The sequence below is a fragment of the Adiantum capillus-veneris genome, chromosome 17 (genome assembly GCF_014529385.1).
Source record: "Adiantum capillus-veneris isolate H3 chromosome 17, ASM1452938v2, whole genome shotgun sequence".
NCBI classification, from domain to species: Eukaryota; Viridiplantae; Streptophyta; class Polypodiopsida; order Polypodiales; family Pteridaceae; genus Adiantum; species Adiantum capillus-veneris.
The window spans coordinates 136,891,463-136,917,504 of record NC_140947.1 but is presented as its reverse complement, the minus strand read 5'-3'; the positions used below and the strand labels follow the sequence as shown (position 1 = coordinate 136,917,504).

General features: G+C 44.7%; 1 protein-coding gene and 1 long non-coding RNA gene across 6 annotated transcripts; one reads left to right on the top strand and one right to left on the bottom strand.

Moving 5' to 3' along the window:
• Window positions 1-902: 902 nt before the first annotated feature.
• LOC147438150 (uncharacterized) lies at window positions 903-25,746 on the bottom strand. 5 transcript variants are annotated; one of them, XR_015184953.1, is made up of 3 exons: window positions 25,507-25,746; window positions 20,203-20,284; window positions 903-2,841 (listed from the first exon to the last, which is right to left on the bottom strand). It is a non-coding gene; the product is annotated as an uncharacterized LOC147438150 (long non-coding RNA). The 5 variants fall into 5 exon arrangements; XR_015184952.1 differs by lacking the exon at window positions 903-2,841 and adding an exon at window positions 14,251-14,475; XR_015184951.1 differs by lacking the exon at window positions 20,203-20,284.
• On the top strand, window positions 16,413-19,942 carry LOC147438151 (2-alkenal reductase (NADP(+)-dependent)-like). The gene is made up of 6 exons (XM_086485933.1): window positions 16,413-16,499; window positions 16,582-16,651; window positions 16,741-16,907; window positions 18,545-18,627; window positions 18,820-18,946; window positions 19,598-19,942. Exons 1-6 carry the CDS (start codon window positions 16,413-16,415, stop codon window positions 19,877-19,879), a joined length of 816 nt encoding a protein of 271 aa, XP_086342059.1. The 3' UTR covers window positions 19,880-19,942.
• Window positions 25,747-26,042: the final 296 nt, after the last annotated feature.

Sequence of the window (26,042 nt, the reverse complement as noted above, 5' to 3'; positions counted from 1 at the left end):
AAATGCCTGAAGGAGATGAAGTTTCCTTGTGCACAAGAGAAGGCGTACTTGATTAGTTTGTTGATATGATGTATTAATCCTTTGTCTCCTAGATGCGGTATGTTTTCGTAGCATCTCTTAATATCCCCCGTGTATATTGAATGTGCATATTGTGGTAGATTGAGGATGCAGTAATAGAGAGAATCCACAATCCACCAAGATTGTAGGTGGATATTATGGGAGTGCCTTTTGGTTTAGTTTTCTGGCCCTTCTCTTGAGAATTGGTATGCAAGTTTTAAGTATGCAAGCCATAAGAAGTGAAATCTCTGAGTAATAGCAAGAGGATCCACAAGTGATCCATCTAAAAGGCTCTTTGTGGATCTTATAGATAGCTGTGATGTAGGGGAGAGAAGGGTGAAGCGGTGATATAAGATTTGAGAGAAACTCAACAAGATATGTACAAGTCGTTTCAATGGTACTTTCAATTTTGGTGAAGTCTGTTCCATTGAGTCTCTTGTGAGCTTCTAAAGAGATGTGTTTCTTGCAAACAAGCACTACATTGTTGGGTGCTTTATCCAAACAAGTAACAAAAAATATTCTTTTTATTTCATTGATTTCGTTTTGTATAGATGGGTGAGGTTGATGTTGTTTCTTGATTGGAAGATGTATATGACAATAATGAAGTAGTTTTTTGGAAGCACAAGTCCAAAGTGAGAGTTGGAGAGAGAATTATACATTTCTTCTCAAGTAAGATATGAAGTACGTTTCTGAGCTCTTTGTATGCAAGATTAATGTCCGGTGTAGTTGTGGGAATGTGTCCAAGCCCTTGATTACATAAGTGAGTGAGCATGGTGCTCATATATTTGTGAGTGTGAGTAGTCACAATATGTTGAAAAGGGGAGGTAGATGAATCACAAAAACAGTCTTGCTCATTGCATGAAGTAAAAACTTCCTTGGAATTACATAAAGTGAGCTTTAAAGGTGGGTCCAATGACCAAATGAAAGTACAATCATTCCATAAAGGGGTGGTGATAATTTCAAGTCCAAAAAAGAACAAACTGAAAAAAGAAGGAAGGCACCTAATGTCCATCAAAGGGTTGACAAAATGGATGGGGATGAACATGCCTTTGCTACTTTCTTTGGTGATGAAGTGAAGCTGTCCATGGTGATCCTTCTTTACCTGTTTAGTCATACAAGAGTGACTTAGCACTAGCTAGACAATTAGAGTTGAACATGGGCCTAGATTTCGGTGTTGGTGCGGGTTGAGGTGTAGGACGACGTGTACGGCTACTTCCAGAAGAGTCGGCCGGTGAAGACGATTTCCATCTTGGAAGATGAGTGGATGAGGTTGTTTGTTGTGGAGTATTGATGCGTCCCCTTCCTCGAGGAGTGCGACCGCTATCACTTTGTGTGATCGTGCATCCTGTGATTCTCGCGCTGGTAAAATAGCTTGAGCAATGAAGGTATCCACTTCTATGTTAGAGGTAAAGGATGGGGGGAGTTGATTGAAAAGTATAGAGTGCTTGATGGCTTCCTTTAGCTTTTCTCGATAGTAGAAGTGCACAAGCATAGCCTTGACGGGTTCTTGAGCTTCCTTTGCTATCCAACTAAGGAAAGCAATGGTTGATTTTTTGAGGGATGTGCTAGGGAAGAAGGTTGGGAGTTGGTGGAGGATGACCCAAAGAGCATGGTCGAACCAAAGCACATTATTATCCCTACAATGATCCCCCTGCCCCACATGTTCACAACCACATTTTATGAAAGGACGGTGTACATTCCAAATTTGTGTAGTGTAATTGGTGTCTCTTCCCGTTGTGGAGATTACTCCCTTAACCCCGACCACACAACCAAAGGACGCATTGCATCTCTTTGACTCCAAATTTGCTATGGTAAAAGGGATGGCCATGAGTGTGTTTTCAACAAGGTTGGAGGAGTTGGTTTCCACTTGTTGTAGGCCAACTTGAAGGGCTACTTTGTCATTGCGATTGATTAATGTAAGTAAAAGATTTTCAGTAAGGGGGGCAAGCAAAGTAAAGTTACCAAACGCCCATGGCTTGTTGTGTGCATCCGCCAAGTAGACTTCGAGGAGACGGCTCGGGATGAAGGGGTTGGTGTACATTTTGAAGGGTTTTTGGTTGATGTTCCGTGAAGGGCTTGAAATGATGAAGTTTTGGTCGGCGATTCTTTGCTTCTCTTCGTCAAGGTCTTTCGGGATGAGTGCGCTTTCGGTTGTTGGAGGAGGTGACATTACAATCTCTGTGAAGCCATTCAAAAGATACTTCTTCTTTTGACAGATGATGGGATCGTTCTTCAGCCGACGACCATGGATTTCCATCCATCTCCTCATGATGTTGGGGCTGTGGTCAATCCATTCTTGGGTGGCCTTTGTATCAGCTTATGAAATTGTATGCAGCGCTTGCGTAAGGTCTTTAAGCCTTTGAATTGCCGCGGCCGCTGGGCTCTCACTTGCAAGGGTGTAAATACGAAACCAAGCAGTGAGATTAAGTTTCCACAAAGCATTAATTGGCCTTCATCATGGTGTGTAAGTGCATGCACTGTGTGCGCAGGTTGTGCCCGGGTGTTGCCCAAAAACGCACGTACACTTTGGGTGGGTGTAGCATGTGAAAAACCAGAGTGGGCAGGTGCGGGATGAAGAGGTGTAGCAGGCGCATGTGCTAGCGGCATCAGAGGGCTGTCCTCTTGGGTGCATGGTGCTGCCTGCGCAGACTATTCTAGGTGAAGGAGCTCGGCATGGAAGATGGGGTCAGAGATGTAGAGGAGTAAGCCTTGCACCACAGAGGGTAGAGGGTAGTCTAGGGCAGTGTACCCAAGCGTCTCGAGCCCGCTGTCCCACACGCACGCCTGTACAGGAGCGTCCACAAGTTAAAATATTAGATAATTAACAAAGTTGGCGTTAGAGAGTGCACCCACATGCCAAGCTGTATAGGAGCATCCAAAAGTTAAGATATTAAAAAATTAACAAAGTTGTCAGACAGCCAGCCACAATTGGCCTATTTTGGAACGTAAAGGTAGCCTTATGTAGGTGTGATGAATTATTATGATTAAAAAATGGAGCTTGAGTCCACCTAAGACACCATGCCTTATCAAAAGAAGCTGCAAAAAGAGAGGTTTAGAACTTCAGGCTTACCCGTTTTAATAAAAAAAAGAAATTGAGATCATGATAGATATTTCCCAAGTCAATTTTACACCCAAAAATACACAAAGTAGATTATTTTGGTGTGTGTGTGTGTGGTAACAAAGGAAGTAAGCGGGACCCCTTGTGTAGTGAAAAAGGGGGAGAGAGATTCTCCAACCATTTTTAGAGACATGAGGTGCATTCTTCCTCCAAGGGTTAGTGCACTCATGCCACTAGAGAGAGTACTTATCAAAATTACCACAGAAGACAAAATAATAATAACATTGCCACTCAAGATGCCTGTGTATCAGATCAATGTCAAAAAAAAGTACAACATGGATATTCTTTACAGAGTGAAAGTGTAGGTGAGGTCCTTGTGGTTGAGAGCATTAGAAAAGGTCTTCTTCTATACCTGTCACCATCACCATGACAAAAAAGTGAAAATGTTAGTATTCTTGGTGGAAGACAGGTATCAACAAAAAAGACCACTTGTTATTGATGTCATTTTAATGAAAACAACCAAAATAGAGAGAGAGAGGGAGAGAGAGGGATAGGGATAGAGAGAGAGAGAGAGAGAGAGAGAGAGAGAGAGAGAGAGAGAGAGAGAGAGAGAGAGAGAATAAATAAAGAGAGATAGGGAAAGAGAGAGAGAGAGAGAGAGAGAGAGAGAGAGAGAGAGAGAGAGAGAGAGAGAGAGAGAGAGAGAGAATAAATAGAGAGAGATAGGGAAAGAGAGAGAGAGAGAGAGAGAGAGAGAGAGAGAGAGAGAGAGAGAGAGAGAGAGTAAATACAGGGAAAGAGAATAAATAGAGAGATAGAAAGAGGGAGAGAGAGAGTAAAAGAGAGGAATAGATGTTGGAATTAGGGTTGCAGAGAAACACACACAGCTTGGAGAAGACGAAGGAAGCTCAAGGCACACAATAGAGAGTGTGTTACTTAGTGTGCAATGGAAAGATAGATAGCCCTAGAGTGATGGGCGTATATACAATGCACGGGGGAAAAAACCTCCTAAAGAGGGAAAAAATGCCCCGGCGGTCCTAGTGTGTTCACACACATCACTACCACATGTATATGGTAACAAATCCCCCCTGGAGTGATGCGATGAACGAGAGCTGGCACATGAGTAAAGGGAAGTGCCATGCCCTGAGGACAAGATCAGTCCACAAAGGGGAGTAAGCCCAAAGCTTTGCGGAAATCTTCAAGCTTCTCACGAGACAATGCCTTTGTGAAAAGATCTGCAAGGTTGTCCTGTGTTCGCACATAAGCCAAGCTGATCTCTCCTGCTGAGAGCCTCTCTCTGACATAGTGGTAATGCACCTCAATGTGCTTTGTGCGAGCATGAAAAACTGGGTTCCTCGCAACTGCCAATGCGCTCTGACTGTCAGTGTAGATAGTGTGGGCAGTGTCCTGTCCAACACCCAAATCAACCATAAGGCGTCTGAGCCATACACACTCAACCGTAGCTGTGAAGACTGCCCTGTACTCAGCCTCACAACTCGAAGTGGCCACAGTAGGTTGCTTCTTGCTCAACCATGATATACATGAACTGCCAAGCATGAAACAAAAACCACTTGTGGACACTCGCGTGTCAAAACAACCAGCCCAATCTGAGTCCGAAAAAACATGTAAGTCTGGCGGCAATGATCCCCCCTTGGGATAAAACAAGCCAAGATGTAAAGTGCCACTAAGGTAGCGGAAAATCCTCTTGACAGCCTGCCAATGCTTAGACCCTGGGCTATGCATAAATCTGCTGACTTGTGAGACTGCAAACTGAATATCCGGCGTCGTGTTGCATACATAAATGAGGCAGCCAACAACAGTTTGGTAAAGAGTGACATCAGCAGGATCACCAGCATCATGTAGACTCAACTTCAAACCTGTTTCCATGGGAGTGGAAATAGGTTTGCAATCCTCAAGTCCAAACTTACATAGCAATCTCTCTATGTAACTTTTCTGACAGAAGGCAATACCACCATCACACTGCTTAAATTGTATACCCAAATAATGATGCAACAGTCCCAAATCTTTCATCTTGAAAGTAGCATTCAAATCAACCTTAAATTCAGCAATATGTCTCTCATTTGGTCCAGTGATCAACAAATCATCAACATAAAGAACCACACTGAGAAGTACATCACCCTCACGCTTTACATACAATGTGCTTTCTGTTGGACTGTCACGAAAGCCTTGTTTGACCAAATGAGTGTCAGATTTCTCATACCAAGCACGAGGAGATTGCTTCAACCCATACAAAGCCTTGTTACATTTGCACACTTTGTCCTCTTGTCCTTTTATGACAAAACCGCGAGGCTGCGTTACATAAACTTCCTCAAATATGTCACCATTCAAGAAAGCAGTAACAATGTCTGATTGATGTACATCCCAACCAAAATGAGCTGCCAATGCACATAGAAAACGCACAGTAGTCATACGACAAGCGGGAGCAAAAGTCTCTTCATAATCTATGCCTTTTTGCTGTGCATAACCCTTTGCAACAAGTCGAGCCTTATGGCGATCGATCTCACCATCCGGCTTGCGTTTCAACTTGTAAACCCACTTCGTACCAATGGCCTTTTTTCCAGGAGGCAAATCACATAAAGTCCATGTGTCATTCTCTATAAGTGCATCATATTCTGATTGCATGGCAGCCATCCAATTTTCTGAATTCTGTGCTTCATCAAAAGATAGAGGCTCCTCAACATCATGTAAACTAGACACAGCCAAGCATAACAATCTGATGCATAACATGCATGGCGAGAGCCTGAACGAGTACGACTAGACAAAGGTGCATCCAATTTACTGTCACGCAAAGTGTGCACCAGCCATTTTGGCATACCTCTAGCCTGCTCATTTTCAGCCCTTTCCTCATCAAGTACATCATGTACATCTGCATCAGTAATAGGCTGATCTAAAACAATCTCAGAAACCCCCATAGGCTGTACATTTGCCTCATTGGAACTTACATTCGTATTTCCACCACTGAAAAGAGGCAACAAAGTGTCATAAATGTCCTGTGAGCTTACATTACTGTCTCTAGTACATGACAACAAGGGCTGAACAAAATCTTCCACAAACACTACATCCCGAGAAACCAGAATACGTTTTTTTTGCGGATGATACAACCTGTAACCTTTGCTTTCAGCACTATAACCAACAAAAATACATTTGACAGCCTTATCATCCAATTTTCTACGCTGCACTTGTGGCACCAAAGCATATGCCAAACAACCAAAAACACGCATGTGCTCAATAGAAGGTTTTCTATCATGCCATGCTTCATATGGAGTAATAGACTGCAAAGCTTTCGTAGGACACCTGTTAAGTACATAAGTGGCACACATGATGGCCTCAAGCCAAAAAGAATGCGGTAAAGCTTGACTTTTGACCATACATCGTGCCATTTCCGTCAGTGACCTATTTTCCCTCTCAGCAATACCATTTTGCTGAGGTGTATAAGGCACTGTACATTGGTGTTTTATCCCACGACTAGCCAGAAATGCATTAAATTCATGAGACATATACTCCCCCCCTCGATCGGAACGGAGGGTGCCCATAGTACATTTCGAGACATTTTCAGCCATAGCCAGAAATTGTTTGAAGCACATAAAAACTTCGGACTTCGCTTTAAGCGGAAATACCCATGCATGCCTGGAGTAATCATCAATGAAAGTCACGAAGTACAGGTAATTGCCCAAGGACGGAGTTTGCATGGGCCCACAAACATCACTATGCACAAGCTGCAACCTGCATGTGGCCCAAACTGAACCATCCTTTGGAAATTTAGAACGCTGCATCTTACCCAAAATACAGCCTTCACAAACATGTTTGACAGATGCTTCAAGAGGTGGCAAAGAAGCAACCATATCAGATTTCTCCAAACGCAGCAAACTGGCAAAATTCAGATGACCAAAACGTGCATGCCAAAGTTTTGCATCTGAAATAGCCCTTGAATCTGCAACAGCATTTGCAAAATTTTGTCCACACTTGTCAGACAAAGTGAGCTTATACAGCCCACGGCACAAAAGGCCAGATGCAACAATTTCATCACCAAAACTGAGATCATGAACTGTACATCTGTCATCCACAAATTTGACTACAAGTCCAAGTCTAGAAAGTGCGGATACAGACAAGAGATTCTTCTTGATCCCAGGTACATAAAGTGCATCAACAAGTGTGAAAGAACTGCCATTAGCAACAGTAAGCACAATCTTTCCAACTCCCTGAACTGGATAAGAGGCATTGTTGGCACAAGTGACTGAATTCCCATGAGGGACAGACTCGAGAGAGGTAAACAATTCACGATGTGAGGTAATGTGCTTTGTAGCACCACTGTCGAAATACCACACATGTGAATCTGCAGCAACAACTGACAAGCATGCATCATGGACAACAGGATTGTAAGTGCACTTTGCGCTAAAAGCCCATTCTACATCAACATCAGCAACACAATCTCCTTTCACAGAAGACTCAACAATGGTTGCATTTGTAGTGGAACCAACATTTATAGTGGAACCACCCTCTTTCTTCTTGGCCTCTTTGGCCTTCAACTTAGGACACGACTTGATCAAGTGATCATTGGCTTTACAATAATGGCAACGCATCTTGTTTTTGCCCTTATCACCAGAATTTCCTGAAGAATTGCTGCCAGTAGAAGCATTAGGAACATAATTTTTGCTACTCGCAGCAGAACCATAAGAAGTGGCTGCATTACTGTTACCACCCTTTCTTTGAGAAGCAATAAAAGCCTGTTCAACTGCACGCTTCCTAGTCCTGTTTTTTCTAGAAAGTGACTCTTGCAACAGCAATGTGCATAATGCATCAAACTTGACAACTTCAGGATTTCCTTGGGTCATCAATCTCCAAGTACTAGCAAAATTCTGGTAGGAATCTGGTAAGGCATCAAGAACAGTCTGCACAAGGGAACTGTCTGAAATGACTTCACCTGCAGAAATAAGTTGCTCATTGATATCCTTGACACTAGCAAGGAAAGTGTCCATGTCATCTTCCTCATGCATAATCTTCGACTCCAGCTCTTTACGCAACAAAGAAATTTTAGCCTCATTGCGGCTTGCATAAAGACCTGCTAAAATATCCGAAGCCTGTTTTGCTGATTTTGCTGAACGGATGTGAGGAACAATGGTGCGCTTCACAGACAACGCAATCAATGCATGAGCCTGTGCATCCTTAACATCCCAATGAGCTTGTTCTGCCGTAGGCAAAACAACTCTTATAGCTGCAATCCTTGCAGCAAGACCTGCAACATCCTCAACATCACCTACATCCTCAGAACCAGGACGTACATCAATGCCCTGCACAATGTTCCAGACACCCTTTGACAGAAGAACATGTTGCATCATATAAGCCCACATAGGGTAGTTGTCCCCATCCAACTTGTCCTCAGTAGCAAACATCTTGAATACATCTGTGATGTTGTTGTCAGCCATGGTAAATGCTGCACCTGATGTGAAAACTGCCCGAAAATAGGAGAAACGGAGCGGGAACAACCTGTGCTATATAGCACAAACCGTAGAAGACTATAAGGCACCTGTTATGCAGAAAACGGCACTGACAGAAATTTTGCACAAAATGACGAAATAGCCTGTGCAGTACTGCCTATAGTGGAAACGGAGGCCGAAATGAGCGCAAATCAAAATTCTGAGCAGACCAAGCTCTTCGAGTTTGCCCAAAATATTTGTCGACCTGCGAACGCTTGCCAAAGCTCACTGAAATCAGAGAAAGTGAGCAGGCGTGTGCTGGAGCAGCTGGCGACTAAGCCCGGGAGGACGTGACCTGCTCTGATACCAATTGTTGGAATTAGGGTTGCAGAGAAACACACACAGCTTGGAGAAGATGAAGGAAGCTCAAGGCACACAATAGAGAGTGTGTTACTTAGTGTGCAATGGAAAGATATATAGCCCTAGAGTGATGGGCGTATATACAATGCACGGGGGGAAAAACCTCCTAAAGAGGGAAAAAATGCCCCGGCGGTCCTAGTGTGTTCACACACATCACTACCACATGTATATGGTAACAATAGAGAGGGATAGAAATAGGGAAAGAGGGGAAATAGAGAGGGATAGAAATAGAGAGAATGAGAGATAGATAAAGGGAGGGCTACATTACGTATATATATATATATATATGTGTGTGTGTGTACATATATATTTGTTTATGCATGTATGTAGGCACTAAGTACGAGAGCATAGCACCTGACGGTTAGACAAATGGTGAATGGCAGCCAGGACGAGGATGGGACGATTGCCTAGGTATGGGGAATGTCAGATCAGCCTATGGGCTTGCAAAACACAAGGGATGGGTGCTGCACTAATGGGTGAGGAGGCCAAGAACTGGCGGCAAGAGACATGTAAAATGCAGGCCCTAATGTCAACCGTAGGCCTTCCATTGTGATGGATGATCGTCGACCCTCTTAGACGAGTTTAACGTTGATCTCTCTAATGGCTCATGGCCGAAGGGATGGGGGTGATCGTAGGTTTGGCCTCCTCAATGGAGAACGTCTGGGAAGCACGAGTGATAGAGCTACCGAGCAATAACATTGGAGGAGGGCTATGGGGGATGGTCCCCCTTAGGAGGAAGACATTCCTGTAAAGGGGATGGACACAATGCACATGGCACGAAATGCTATGTCCAGCAGATCCTATCAGAATCTCTTCCTCCTATTTCCTCACGCATTTACCTCTAGGTTCTCGAGTCCTTCATAATGTTTTCTCAAAATGCCCACTGTTCCAAGTGCCCAATGCTCATTCTTTTGTGAGGTATCAGCGCAGCAATGGCTCCCAAATATTCCACTCGATTTTGAAAATTTGTGAAAGGCTACAAGAATTTAGGCATGATGGGTCCCATCATCGGCCATCGGCTCCCTTGCTAGCTTTTGTAACAATCTCCAACCTCAATCTCTCTTCTATGATACAGTGATAGATATCCATCATTGCTCAGCACAGAAGTGCATAAGGTTGCTGCACTGGTCTCAGTTGGCAGCCAAGAAGTAGGCAACATCGACTGGGGCAAGTTGTTCAATAAAGGTTCGGATGGTTTTTAGGGCAGCCTCTTGGAATTAGCATTGATACTCAAGAGGGAGCATCAAATTGATTTGGTTCGTCTGCCTGGAGGGAAGTCAGAAAGTCTTGAATGATGGGGTTCTCAACACTGCCATCGAGTTTTGCACCATCGTTGGTTTAGCAAGCATAGGACTCGCCGTTCAAGGGACTGATGCTACTCTAATGGGCCTCATGAGGCTATGGGAGGTTGATGGGCTGATCTATGATTAGCTGTTGAAACTCTGAAAATGTTGATGTATGGGTTGAACAAATGGTAAATGGTAGCCAAGACGAGGATGGGACGATTGCCTAGGTATGGGGAATGTCAGATCAGCCTATGGGCTTGCAAAACACAAGGGATGGGTGCTGCACTAACGGGTGAGGAGGCCAAGAATTGGCGGCAAGAGACGTGTAAAATGCAAGCCCTAATGTCAACCGCAGGCCTTCCACTGTGATGGATGATCGTCGAACCTCTCAGACGAGTTTAACGTTGATCTCTCTAATGGCTCATGGCCGAAGGGATGGGGGTGATGGCAGATTTGGCCTCCTCAAGGGAGAACGTCTGGGAAGCGCGAGTGATAGAGATACCGAGCAATAACATTGGAGGAGGGCTATGGGGTTGGTCCCCCTTAGGAGGAAGACATTCCTGTAAAGGGGATGGACACAATGCACATGGCACGAAATGCTATGTCCAGCAGATCCTGTCAGAATCTCTTCCTCCTATTTCCTCACGCATTTACCCCTCGGTTCTCGAGTCCTTCATAATGTCTCAAATCGCCCACTGTTCCAAGTGCCCAATGCTCATTCTTTTGTGAGGTATCAGCGCAGCAATGACTCCCAAATATTCCACTCGATTTTGAAAATTTGTGAAAGGCTACAAGAATTTAGGCGTGATGGGTCCCATCATCGGCCATCGGCTCCCTTGCTGGCTTTTGTAACAATCTCCAACCTCAATCTCTCTTCTATGATACAGTAATAGATATTCATCAATGCTAAGCACGGGCAAGTTGTTCAATAAAGGTTCGAATGGTTTTTAGGGTAGCCTCTTGGAATTAGCATTGATACTCAAGAGGGAGCATCAAATTGCTTTGGTTCGTCTGCTTGGAGATAGGTCAGAAAGTCTTGAATGATGGGGTTCTCAGCACTGCCATCGAGTTTTGCACCATTGTTGGTTTAGCAAGCATAGGACTTGCCTTTCTTCTTCAAGAAGGTCTAATTAGGCAATGAGCACAAATTTTGCTTCAGGTAGCGATGACTTCAAGGCAAAATTGCAATGCTGCACGATACAAATGAAGATCTTGGGCAGACGTGACTGATCTCCCACACACTCAGTATTTGCAAGTTGAGAGAGAGAGAGAGAGAGAGAGAGAGAGAGAGAGAGAGAGAGAGAGAGAGAGAGAGAGAGAGAATTATGCAACCATTCAAAAAAGGTGATTTTGAGGGTAGAGAGAGAATTGTCCATATTTGAAGTGAAGGAGAGGGAGGATCTTGGTAGTCAAGAGCAGTAGCAAGAAGGATTGTAGAGCTATACTTGGGGTGAAGAGTTCCCTAAGGACTCTGTTAGGATCCACTCGAGGCTGGGTAATCCTTACTTCCATCTCTTGGTGGTATCGGTTTCTGATCTCTACAACTTCTCTATGGTTGAGTTTGGGTGTTTGAAAACCATGTACTTTCTTTCTTTGGCTATCTCTTAGGCTCTTGGCTCTTTCCAATGCGACCCCGTGTTGGCATGCCTAAGTTAAGAAAATCCGAATAGCACTGTCGGAGGCAGTGCCGCCGCCGAAGGCGGCGGCGTTGTACTAGTCTATACTAATAGATAATGGGGGAGGGGATTCCGGCTCCCCCCCTCGTGGCAGCATGTGCTTAATCCGGCCACTCCAGGCGAGACAACGAGCGTGTTATCCTGCAGCCCTGACAGCGAACCAGACACACACAGAGCGTGCGAATGCTGAGAGCCGGGATGCAGAGAGAGAGAGAGAGAGAGAGAGCCCCGGTCGACTGCGTGACAATGAGAGAGACTGAGAGAGTCTCAGAGCAAGAAGAAAAGGAGAAATTCCAACGCAGTACGGGAGAGAGACAAGACGTCGCTGAGCCAGGGTGAGACGCCACTGAGACAGTCCGCCCGCCGGTCCTCTGAGTGAACGCCGCCTCCCTTGGGCAAAGGCTTTGAAGTTTGAGAAGACAGTGAAGAGAGAGAGAGATAGAGAGAGAGACTCCACGTCAGGTTTGAGAAGACAGTGGAGAGAGAGAGAGAGAGAGAGAGAGAGAGAGACCCAGCGTTCGGGGAAATCATTTTTCTTAACATACAAAATCCATTTCCTTGAATTTTCCAAGAGGAAATTTTTAAAAATTAGGTGTATTTTTAAAGTTTTTACACTATTTTTCTCTATGTTGGGGCGGAATTTCTCCTTTTCCCCTTGCCCTCAACCGGTATTTTTGAAATTGAAAACGGCATGTTATTAAGCTAAGACACATTTTTCCCGAACACTGGAGAGACCCCATGTCAAAATTCATTTCTTTAAATTTGCCAAGAGAAAATTTCAAAAAATTGGATTTATTTTTTGGATTTTTACGCTGTTTCGGAGCGGAATTTCTCCTTTTCCCCTTGCCCCATTTTTGAAATTGAAAACGGCACGATATTAAGTTGAGACACATTTTTCCCGAACACTACCCCACGTCCATTACGTGAAAGAGGGGGTTTCCGAGGGCCAGGCATTGGATGCCAAAATTGGACGGGAGGGATCGATTAAAGAGGAAGCAAGAGGAGAACTGGAAGATGGCTCGGAACCAGTAGCTGAGTCAAGACGTACAAAATTCCTTTCTTTAAATTTGCCAAGAGAAAATCTCAGAAAACTAGATTTATTTTTTGGATTCTTACACAGTTCTGAAGCGAAATTTCTCCTTTTCCCCTTGCCCCATTTTTGAAATTGAAAACGGCACGATATTAAGCTGAGACACATTTTTTCCGAACACTCCCACGTCCATTATGTGAAGGAGGGGGTTTCTGAGGGCTAGGCATTGGATGCCAAAACTGGAGGGGAGGGATCGATTAAAGAGGAAGCAAGAGGAGAACTGGAAGATGGCTTGGAACTAGTAGGTAGCTGAGGAGAGTAAGGGAGCTCCGAGAGAGAGGGAGGACGCTAGCGTTTGGGAAAAATCAATTACACAAAAATACAAAGCTGCCTTTAGGTAGACTTCCCAAAATAACCGCAATTTAACTCTATTATTTTAAATTTTCCAACCCCATTTTCTCCTTCTCTCCCTCAGTTGTTTTGAGGCACACTTTTCCCGAACAATGGACGATGCTCTCTTTGCCAAAAAAAAGGAGACAACTAAAATGTATCTAGGCCGATCAGTGTTACGGCTTCCAAAAGAAGTGGAGCGATGAGTGCAAGACACACAAGTAAAGGAGGGCCGATCGAAATGGGGAGAAAAATGAGGGACGAGAAGAGGGGGGGGGGGAGAGAGAGAGAGAGAGAGAGAGAGAGAGAGAGAGAGAGAGAGAGAGAGAGAGAGAGAGAGCGAACCCACGTTAGTGTTAAGGAAAAATCGTTTTTCCAAACATACAAAATTCCTTTCTTTAAGTTTGCTACGAGGAATTTTTAGAAAATCAGGTTTATTTTTTGGACAACAACAACAACGCCACCACAAGCGGATGGCCCAACCATGATGCCCTTGCCGGCAGGCGAGGCTTCCCATTCACCACCAGTGGGATGCACCCCATTTTATCCTTCTCTCCCTCAGATGTTATGAATTTTAAACCGAAGCTGAGGCACACTTTTCCTGAACAATGGACGACGCTCTCTCTGCCAAAAAATGGACACAACTAAAATGTATGTAAGCCCTGTGTTCCTGATCAGTGTTATGGATTCCAAAAGAAGTGGAGGAGTGATGAGTGCAAGACTACACAAGTAAAGGAGGGCCGATCGAAATGCAGAGAGAAATGAGGGGAGAGGGGGGGGGGGGGGGGAGAGGAGGAGAGAGAGAGAGAGAGAGAGAGAGAGAGAGAGAGAGAGAGAGAGAGAGAGAGAGAGAGAGAGAGAGAGAGAGAGAGAGAGCGACCCCACGTCAGTGTTCGGGAAAAATCATTTTTCCAAACATACAAATTTCCTTTCTTTAAATTTTCCAAGAGGAATTTTTAGAAAAAAATTAGGTTTAGTTTTGGACAACAAAACCAACGCAACCACAAGCGGATGGCCCAGCCATGATGCCCTTGCCGACAAGCGAGGCTGCCCATTCACCACCAGTAGGACGCACCCTCTCGGCACTATTGACGCCTTCCTTCTCTTTTATCTTGTGTGGTGCCTGAAAAGCATGTAGAGTAAGGGTAATACAAGAAGATTTTCTCTCTCTTCACAACAAATATGTACGAGTAAAGAGGTGAACTTTAACCAAGCTGCTTGCTTCGATGAATGTTCCTTACGGCCCACACATTCTTTATTTTGTGAGCTCACTTAAAGACTGTGCTAACAAGACGGATTTGTAGCAAGGCAAGAGGAGACATGCTGATATTTATGATAGTGGGTTTCTTGAGAAGAACACATACTTAGACAAAACCGTAGTCAGTATGTGTGTCAAGTGTGGTGGACTTGACAGAGCGCAATAGGTCCTTGACGAGCTACCTGTCTCCAATGTTTTCTCATGGAGTGCATTGATTAAAAGATGTCTAATACGATCAATATGTGTGTCAAGTGTGGTGGACTTGACAAAGCGCAATAGGTCCTTGACGAGCTACCTATCTCCAATGTTTTCTCATGGAGTGCATTGACTAAAAGATGTCCAATAGGGTCAATGTCACAAAGCTTTTGGTTGTTTTCAGAAGATGCATAGAAAGGGCATCTCTTCAAATACAATCATGTACAGTTGCACCTTGAAGGCATGCGGAATTCCACAACATGTTGATATGGGCAAAGAATTCACGATTATATTGTCAAGACTAGGGTTGTTGAAAGAGATCGTCGTGCTTGGCACCGTCTTGGTCCTCAACAAGCTTCATGCAGTGCATTGATTGCACGATATATTCAACACGGTCAAGGTCAGTGAGCTTTGCGCTATTTTCAGTAGATCTCTCTAAATTAAATCACGTACTCTTGCACCTTGAAGGCCTGTGGTTGTATCAGGCTGTCCTTTGATTAGGCCATATCTTTATGCAATCTCTCACGTTGAGAGTCTCTCTCACCCTCAAAGCTCCCATGGCATGTTTGTCGTCTCTCTCTCTCTCTCTCTCTCTCTCTCTCTCTCTCTCTCTCTCTCTCTCTCTCTCTCTCTCTAACCAATCATCTGAGCTGTCAGGCAACAACATGTTTTGGTCAACGTGAGAGAAGGCGAGAAAGGGGTTGAGAGGAATGAGGGTGGGTGGGGCCAGAGACAGGGCAGGGTGAAGAACCGATGGACGAGGCAATGTTGTCTCATGGCTATGTCTAGCAATGAACTATCTTTAAGCACAAAAAGTGCTTGAGGAGCTTCCTATCAGGGATGTCATCTCTTGGCATGCATTGATTGAGGGATATGCCCAACTTGGGCAAGCCCTAGAAGCTTTGGGATGTTTTCGGCCAATGCGAAGCAAGGGTGTCTCCCTAGATGAAATCACATACACGCTCTCAACTCGAAGGCAAGAGTCAGGGCTAGGAAGCTTTGCACTGTTTTTGATAGATGGGGAGAGAGGGCATCTCTCCAAATGCAATCACGTACACTTGCACCTTGAAGGAATGTGGCATTACACAAGGTGAAGAACCGGTGGACGAGGCAATGTTGTCTCATGGTTATGTCTAGCAATGAGCTATCTTTAAGCACAAAAAGTGCTTGAGGAGCTTCCTATCGGGGATGTCATCTCTTGGGATGCATTGATTGAGGGATATGCCCAACTTGGGCAAGCCCAAGAAGCTCTGGGATGGAGTCGGCGAATGCGACGCAAGGGTGTCTCTCTAGATGAAATCACATATGCTCTCAACTCCACGGCAAGAGTCAGGGTTAGGAAGCTCTGCACTGTTTTTGATAGATGGGGAGAGAGGGCATCTCTCCAAATGCAATCATGTACACTTTGTGCTTGAGGAGCTTCCTATCGGGGATGTCATCTCTTGGGATGCATTGATTGAGGGATATGCCCAAGTTGGACAAGCCCAAGAAGCTCTGGGATGTTTTTGGCGAATGCGAAGCAAGGGTGTCTCTCTAGATGAAATCACATATGCTCTCAACTCGAAGGCAAGAGTCAGGGTTAGGAAGCTCTGCACTATTTTCGATAGATGGGGAGATCAGAGGGCATCTCTCCAAATCCAATCACGAATGTGGCATTACATGATATAGGCAAAAGAATTTGCGATTATATAATTGTTAGTCAGGGGTCATTGAAAGAAAATGTCGTGCTTGGCACTACCTTGGTCAGAAGGGTGTCTCTCATATGCATTCACATAGCACCGCCGGAGGCGGCGCTGTTGTACTAGTGCTATTAATGTACCTCTCAATCAATACCTTGCAGTTCTAGGTGGTTTTTTTGCCGAGCTTCATTTCACTTCCATATTTCTTATCAATATGACTGATGAAAAGCCTGGTTTTGTCTCAAACCGTTGCCAGGTATTCCGGGTCTCACTGCATGGGTGGGTATGAATGTCATTACCCAACTCCAAGCCAACGAGGAGGTCTTCATTTCTGCTGCAGCTGGGGCTGTCGGGCTTCTTGCTGGCCAGCTATCCAAACTCAAAGGATGCCATGTTGTGGGCAGCACTGGGACGGATGAAAAAGTAAGTCATCTGGCAAATTTGACAGTTTCAGATGCTCTCTGTTTTTGAGAGAAGAAATTCTGTATTTCTTAATGATAGAACCTTTAGTAAACAATGTATTTGTTAGCATTGCATTCAGAAAGCAGCTCCTTGTGTACTCAAGCAGCTTTTGCAGGAAGTAGCCACTCATGAAATATTTTCTTGTGCAAGATGAAAGACCAGTTTTGCTTGAGTAAAGAACAAAAATTTCTGAGATGCTTACAGATTTTGGATATCAATCAGTCACTTTGAATATGTTGCCTTCCACTGTCCATGCTGCATCACTTTGTGGATTATTTGGAAGGCTCGTTGCAACCAAGTGCCGCGCACTCAGAGCTGGTGCACACCTAATTATCTGATGCTCCAGCTGACTTGTAAATACGTGAATGCAAGCAATGGTGTGTCCAAGGAGTAGTGAAAGGGTGGCAATCTGTCCATAATAAAGCCGCGCAATTGTAACCAGGTCTATATATGTGCATACCGGCATCTCACCGAACGACGACCTGAAATCTCCCAGAGGAAGATACTGATCTAGTAAGAGCCTCAACCATGCACAATCCGTGTTATCATGCCCTCACCGACCACCTTGGTCTTGCCAAGGTTCACAGACAAATCTCTTTCCTCTGCTTAGCTCTGCAGTTGTCTTTGTAGCCCCTCTGGCGAGCAATTACGAAAACAATATATATGATCTGTGTAAAGCAACAAGAGTGATAACTCTACACCTCTATCAATATACATACCAAAAAGTATAGAGAGAGCCGATATCCCTGCTTTGGAGTGAACAATTTATGATAGGCCAAGATACTGCATGTAATCTCACTCAAAACTCCCTATTTGCATCCATGCATCAATCTCTCTTTGCGGAAATCCACAAAGCACTATTAAATATATGATTAATAGTAGAAAATCCTCTCCTGAATCCAGTTTGTTGTCCCTGTGCTTGCACACCCTGCAATCAAGAACCAATACAAATTGTCTAAGCAGTCTTCTTTTATTAAAGACTCTTACATAGGGATGCAGCCTAGTGGCTTTTAGACTGAAAAGGATCTATGTTTTTGCATACCTTAGGTCAGCTATGAGGTGAAGAACATAGCCAAATTTTAATTTTACCAAAATTACTACCAAATTAAGATTATGGTGATAAGTTTTAAGATGAAAAAATCATAGAAATTTGGTGTAGTTTTAATAAAATTTCCATAAATTGGATATAACTTCTCATCAAAATAAGATGTTTCATAGATTTCAAAGTGTATGGATAGGAAAAAACTTATTATTATAATAAAGCAAGCTTCACGACTTAGTTATGAGACCACATTTTTGTTATAATAAAAAACCCAAATCTTGAAAACGTTGTCAAAAAGGAAAATTTTGGTGTATCAAGGCCTCTTTCATTAACATGATGAGGTTATGGGACAAAACTTAAGATCTGTGATATATCTATAGGCCAACGCCTATCAATAAAACATTTTTCAAGGTTTCAAACTCATAAGCATCTTGTAATTTAAGCTCATTTAAGAAAATTTGTGTCTTGCATAGTTGGGAGTGGGTACTGACTTGTACATATAAGTTATGTCAATAGTTTTGGATTTTGCATTAACAGATTAAGGAAAGTTGTATAGGTGAGAATGTTGAAGGAGGTCTACCACTTCGACGAAGCTTTCAACTACAAAACTGAGAAGGATCTGAATTCAACTTTAGAAAGGTGCCTGAGTATATTGAAGACTTCAGCTTTACATTAGTTTTTTGTTGTACTAAGTATACTTTGTGCATGCAAACACTTTCTGTTTAGATGGTATTCTTTCTAGGAAAGATCAGTTACAATTCAGTTTTCGGCCGGCTTATACGTTTTCAAACTCATCTAAGTGGTTCATTACATGTCTGTCATCTTTTCAAGGTACTTTCCAAGTGGGTTTGATGTTTATTTTGAGAATGTGGGAGGAAACACACTTGAGGCAGTGCTCGAGAACACAAGAAGAAAGGGGCGAATTATTGCTTGTGGGATGATTTCTCAGTACAACAAGGTACAAACATATGAGGAGCTCATCTCTTGCAATAAATCTTTGTTGTTGCTTTTAATGTTTTCTCAACAGATATTGTCTGTACCGGTCTAATAAGTTGTTGTGTATGTTGAAGCAAAAAGTCTACTTCATAAGTTGTCCTGGGATTAGTTCTTTAAGCAACCGTATTAGGCCTTCACTTAATCACGGCTTGAATTTGTGTGCGAACTATTGGCAACAAAATCATTCAAAGCTCATTGGGGCCTCCTGCTAACATTCAAGAGTAGAGAAGCTTTGCTTGCTTGTGTGTGTTCATGTACATGGGTGAAAGCATGGTAACGTGACTCACTTTTTTCTGCTATTTTGCATATTCATATGAAAAAGTTGGGCATACGGTGAAATTTTTACAAATAATATCAGAATTTGTCGGAGTTTGTACATTTGGATCCTTTATTTCAAGAGCTTCTGACTGATATATAATATGACATAGATCTGTGAGATCTAGCCCATTTTATTATGCAAGTAAGCATACTGCAAAATTATGCTAATTAGCACTATCCGGGACATCTTTTTCTGTGCACGTTAACATTCTTTCACCCACATGCATATGCTTGCAAGTAATGTCCAAGTCGTTGGCCCATTAACTTGCATTTTCACTATGGATTGTGATGGCAGGAGTACAAGGAGAGGGACGGTGTGCGAAATCTGATGCATGTCATTGGGAAGAGCTTGAAAATGGAAGGATTCATGGTAGGAGACTATCGGCATATGAGGGATGACTTTATCAAGGAGGTAGGCAAGTTGTTGCAACAAGGGAGGATCAGTTACCATATGGATATCCTTGGAATAGGGATTGATGAGTTTACAAAAGCATTTGTTGGATTGTTGGGAGGCAAGAACATTGGCAAAGCTGTCTTGCTTATAGACGATGGCGAGAACCATGAGACTTTGCTTTGAGCTTCTTGGCTATGTCACTCAGCCATGGGCATTATAGGCAATGTACTTCATGTCCCCTTTGTTTAAAAATTACCCCACCTTTTACTTCACATTTTGTCTCTCATCAATTAATCATTAACTTGCATGTGCCTAAATAAATTTGGAATTTGAATGCATACATTACTTTATAAGCATCTCCTTCACGTAAATACATGTTTCTCCTTTTCAAGAGAAGACCCAAAAAATTTAGCAAAGCCATGTTTGGCAAGATTTATTTGATATCTTGGAGCGGCCCTATACAGTATCGTTAGGAAAAAAAAGAGTGAGGAATGCTTGACAATTACCTTGAAGGCGTAGTCCATAAAAGCTCTATTTCTATTGGAGGAGTTGGCCTTAAGGTATAGCCCCAAATCGTCCTCAAATCATCTGAAAGACAAATGGACTTATCAAAGACTTCATTGAATTGTAGGTTGTTGACAAGGTAACAACATCAACCCACGCCCTAATTCACGAGAAGTTTTGGACAAATTCGCACAACAATTCTCACATAGTGACTTACCTCAACATCATGAGCTAATTCACAAGAAGTTTTGGACCAATTCTCACATAGTGACTTACCTCAACATCATTAGCTTCTGTGAGGGAGCCAACGCATACCTAGCTAGGTACGATCCCACCGGGCCGGTGGTCCCCTGCCCCCAATCGTACCTAGCTAGGTATGCGGTGCCTCTCGAGCAGAAGCTCATGATGTTATGCATTGTATGAAAAACATTGAAAAAGACCTTGTTTTCCTACGTGAGAAAAATTCTAAATCTTCTTGTGTAACACACGTCGCCAGAGTAGGCGTCCCCAATTTTGCAAGCAGGTCTCATTAAGAGAAATCAAGCAAGATACCTCGACTCTTGAGTGAGGCGAGAGAAAAGGCAAGGATAAGGTGACGTGAGGGTGGCTAGCTGGCACGAATCGAGCATGAAGGTGCCAAACGTTGAGAGGAGCAGAGAGAGAGAGAGAGAGAGAGAGAGAGAGAGAGAGAGGGAGATTTCGTTGTGCATGAGATTGAGCTGTGTCTCTCTCTTTGCGAGAGCCAGACAATATCGGGGTGTGTCTGTGTGTGTGCGTGCGAGGCATTATGCAGGGAATGGTTTGTGCTGTGTTGGCCTGTCACAGCTGCAAATCCTCGTGCGAGTAGCTCTCTGGTTTCTGCCATAGCTGGGCGCATCGCGGAGGGGGGTATCCATCGGAGCTGTAGGGCAGAGGTTGCCACGCGGGAGGGTCCTTCATTGCACTGTAGATGCAGCAAGACGGCAGGGCCGCAGAGGGCAGCCATGGCGAACCACACAGGGAAGAGAGAGGAGAGAGAGGGTCTTTTTTTTGGAGGGGGGCGGGATCTAGGGAGATTCTAGTTAATGAGAGCGTAGACCCAACAGATAAAATTGACATTTGTGGATGCGTTTTTGGACTTCGGAACACTTCATGTAGTTTAGGTTGTTGAAAAGATAAAACCTTCCTACACTCGTTACCTAAATAAATATGAAAGAATGGCATTTGTGGATCCTATACTTCGGTATTTTGCCTCTTCATTAATTAATTACCACAGAAGATTCCTTTGCAAACAATTCCAAAAGCAAAGTTTGCACCCTTGCTCGCCCAGTCCCTGCAGATACCCGCTCTTGCATATGTTCTCGCTTCCATGTCCGGCCTCATCCTGCACTGCAGAGTCACACAAGAGCCAGAGCAACACCTGCTCCTGAGAACCTCGAAGCCTGTCCGGCCTCATCCTCATCAGTCTCCCAAACCACCTGCCATCACTAATGACAGCGACTCCTGCAGCCCCAAGCCTGTCATCCGCACCGCTATTGCGACCAGCATTAAACCACTCAACAACAACTCAACAATAAGTCACACCCACATCATTAAACCAGCAAGTCACACCCACGGACGGAGGTAAAGGGCACCGCCGTGGCTTGCTCTGCACCCCCCTGGGACACCGCTCTCTGCCTCGCAATGCTAATGTGCTTTCTCAGCATAGTCCCGCTACTGTCTATTTCCCCCAGCTCGCAGTCTCGGAGCAAACAAATGAGAAACTCTGCCTCCTGCACTGCTGCTCCTGCGTGCTGTTTTGGCCCGGGTCATACCTCGCTACTCACCCCTTCCTGCCTGGCTTCGTGCTTGCTCGATCTCACTGGCTCGTGGCATGCACTTGATAGACGTCTCTCTCTCTCTCTCTCTCTCTCTCTCTCTCTCTCTTCCCCACACGTGTCATCTGCACGCATTTTCTCCTCAAGGCATTGGCATGATCTTGCTAGATTCTTGCTAATTTGACTTGCTTGGAAAATTAGGAGGACATACTGGGTTTAATTTCAAATTGTTCAATAATTAGTTCGGGAGATTCCAAGGGAATCTATTAATCGAAAAGCAAAAGATGTCGCATCCCTCCATGTTGCCATCGCCATTTTGCAGAGGCGTGCATCCTCCTTACACCATCGTCCCCTCTGCAATCTCATCCTCTTTGTTCTTGTGCGGATCCACTTCCTACCCCCTTGTACGACTAGATGTTGCCCCTTGCTTCATCTCGCTTTCTCTGTTTGTCTGTGTTTCCCTCCTCCCATCTGCACCTCGAATGTCTATCTGTTGAAAGCAAGCCAAAAAGACACTAACACGCTAACCAATTCCAACCCCAAACCATAGCTCTCTCTCACTCCGTCTTGTGCCACACAACTCCCACCTGCACGAGGGCAATCAACACACCTGCAGTGTTAAGAAATAAGATGTAGCTAAATAGATTTTTGAGTAGATTACTTAATGGAGAGAGATAGATTTCATACACAAAAGATTATAGAGTAGAGAGAGAGAGAGTACACACGATATACGTGGTTCACCCAATGTGGGCTACGTCCACGGGAAAGCAACCACTCAATGGCTTTAGCACTTCAAAAGAAGAAGTAGTTTACAAAGGGATTAAACCTTTAATAGAGCTCCCGCCTTGCTTCACTCTCACCACCTCACACTCACCTTGTTGCATCAACACACACTATGAAATGTGTGTAGAAATGGCCTCCTTTTATAGGCCAAAAGGGCTGCTCTCTCTTATGAGAGACAGCCATGTGTAGCCGCCCTTGTGCGAATAAGTCCAAATCGGACCCTCCAATCCGCCCATGTGTGGCCGCCCTTGAGAAGACAAGTCCGCTTTTGAATTCGGCCACCGGCCACTGACTTCCGACCACCGGCCACCGGCCACCGGCCAACCGACCGGTTGTTTTCCGACCACTTTTCGGCCGCCGTCCGGCCATAATATTCCGGCGAAAAAAAAAGTCTCGGAGGCCTCCGTCCCCGAGGCCTCTAAAGTTGCCCCTGATTCTTGTCCGTGAAAATTTTGGTTTCCGGTGAGTGATTTTCCTTCACGCACGATTGCTTCTCCTCATAATGGGGGCCTTACAAATGTGCGTTTTTACCACAGAAAATTACAAGGGTAAATCAGGCTCCATACTTAACATACGGAATGACACTCAACACACGTGACCTCCTTTGAGTATGCTCTGTCGTCCAGTCCAGCATACACTATCCCTCCACACCTCGGACCTCCAGTAGAGAGAGAGAGAGAGAGAGAGAGAGAGAGAGAGAGAGAGAGAGAGAGAGAGAGAGAGAGAGAGGGATGATTCACTCTCAGCCTAGACCTCGCTCGTCACCTCTGGCCCGTCTCAGTGCCTTCAAAAGGAATAAAAAATATTTGTTTCCATGCTCCCTCCGCATTTCTGGATCCTGCTCTTGGTGACGAGGACACCCATCGCCTTGCAGACAAATAAGAGGCAAAGACAAGCATTGCCCCCCCCCCCCCCCCTTCCCCCGGGTCGTGCTGCCCCATGCGGCGAGTCAGAGATGGAAAGAGAGACAGACAAAGACAAAGGCAAAGCCAAGCATCGCCCTGCAGAATCCAACAACCTCAACCCCTCTTAACGACATGCTTGACTGCGCATCCTTGCGTACCTCTATACTTCGCTTCCTGTCCTGTTACACATGGTGCAGCTTCACATGCGGCCGATAAACAAGACAAATAGAGAGGGGGATGGTGCCGCACCCGCACCCACATTAAAAAAAATCTACTTTCTCTCTCTTCATCTCTCTCCACCGCGTGCCCTGCCCAAATTTTCTGTCTTATTTCCTTTTGCTCTTAAAACAACAAAGCATCTCCACAGATAACGTTTAATGAGCCCCAAAAAAAACGTTTTGGCCACCTATTTTGGGTCTATTCTTAAACTCATTAATTAATTAAGTAATCCTAAATATTCCCTCCCTTTGCCCAATCTCAAAGGGAAAGTCCCCCATCACTGTTGTTCCCACGCACACGGATGCGCTCCACCTCCCAACATCATCCATGCTTATCCTTCCTGGCACATCCTCTCGCTGAATCCCTCTTACTAACATGCAAGGCAGGGCAACATATTGCAGATCATTGAGAGAAGGAGAGACCTTGCCTTGCAACTTCTTAAACTGTTGCAAAGCACATCAGATTGGGAGAGCTACAAGCATTTGCCCCTCCCCCCTTGCTCTTTGATGCCCTCGTAGGATTGAATCCACCACACCTCCGCCCTTCCCCCTGCCTACGATCCACCAACTTGTAACGCTCGCATCTTATTGCATCCCCCAACTCTCATCTCTCAACACTGTGCGTATGCCCCAAACTTCCTCATCCTCATCGCGACACTTGTTCAAGCTGCTGCCATCAACCTGATTGCTCTAGCACGCGTCTCCGCGGTTGCAAATTGTGTGTGTGTGTGTGTGTGTGTGTGTGTGTGAGAGAGAGAGAGAGAGAGAGAGAGAGAGAGAGAGAGAGAGAGAGAGAGGTGCCATCTCCTCTTGTCTCACTGCCTGCACTGTCACTGGTCATCTCCCTCAATCGTGCATCACTTGCAGACAAATGGAGAGAGAGAGACGTACTGCCCCTCGCCCCAAAAAATCGTCGCCCCTCTCACTCTTCCACGTGCTATGCCCTACCTTTTTGCCTTCAGAATAAACATAAAAACATCCGTCTCTTAACTTTGTTTTTCCCTTTCCCAACCTGAGATGTATCTCTTAATTCCTACAAAAAGAAATGCAAAAAAGATTAGAGGGACATACTTTGTTTTAGACTTTGATTGTTTTCAATAGGGCACACAGCTTGCCTTTAAGAAAACCGTCAAGTTTTTATACGAGTTTTAGTGTAATTACCGGGAAAAGCTTCAAATTTTGACCTAAAAACCGGGAGAATTTCAAGTCTCCCCTTATTTTGATCGGTTATCCATAGTAGCTGATTTTCAATAGGCACTTTGTCACTCAAAGCCCCCTTTTTGCATATTGATTTACGTCCCAAAAAGATCACATCTTAGCCGATGACACCCACAGCCCTACAATCGTTTTTTCAAGCTGGTTGACTACATTGGGACAGTGACCTAATGAAAAACCTAAGCTAGGGATGTTGCTCTCTTAGCTCTTCTCCCCAAGCCAAGCCCAAAGCTGTTGTAAGGTCAAACCCCCCGCCGCCGCCCCCCCCCCCCCCCCCCCCCCCCCCCCAACAACATGCATGCTGCTGCAAGGAGGCAAAAAAGGGCTACTAATTAGTGTGTATCTTAGAACTCCAGTGTGCTGATTAGAGCATATTGTAGTGGTCTTACCTGGCCAATCTGGAAGGGAGGTATGACAGTGAGCCCATTGTCTTCATTCATGATCTCGCGGAGATAAGGATCGACAGAAAGCCAAAGAACCTTGACGAGCAGGAAGCCTGGGGGAGGTGGTACCTGGAATACAAGCTCCGACCGCCTTACTTCGAAGTTGGCTTCAACATGGCATCCCTTGCGGTCTAGATACCATCACCACTTCCTTCTTCCATACTCGCCCTTCAAAACCCCCCTCGCCCCTCCCCTCCCCCCCCCCCCCTCCCCTCTTCCCTTCCCTTCCCTTCCCTTCAAATGTTTACAACTCAACAGCAAGCATCAGCAATATATATAACCAAGAGGGCTTTTCCCCAGCGGTCCTAACTATTGCCAAGTAGCCAAAGCTTCTATGCGCGCGCGCGTGTGTTTGTGTGTCTGAGAGAGAGAGATCAGAGATGCGCGTACGGAAGCCCTGAGGGATGTCCATATTGTAAATCATTAGAGCTTTTCTATCTACAATGTGGTTAACGGCCAACTGCTCTCTCTCTCTCTCTCTC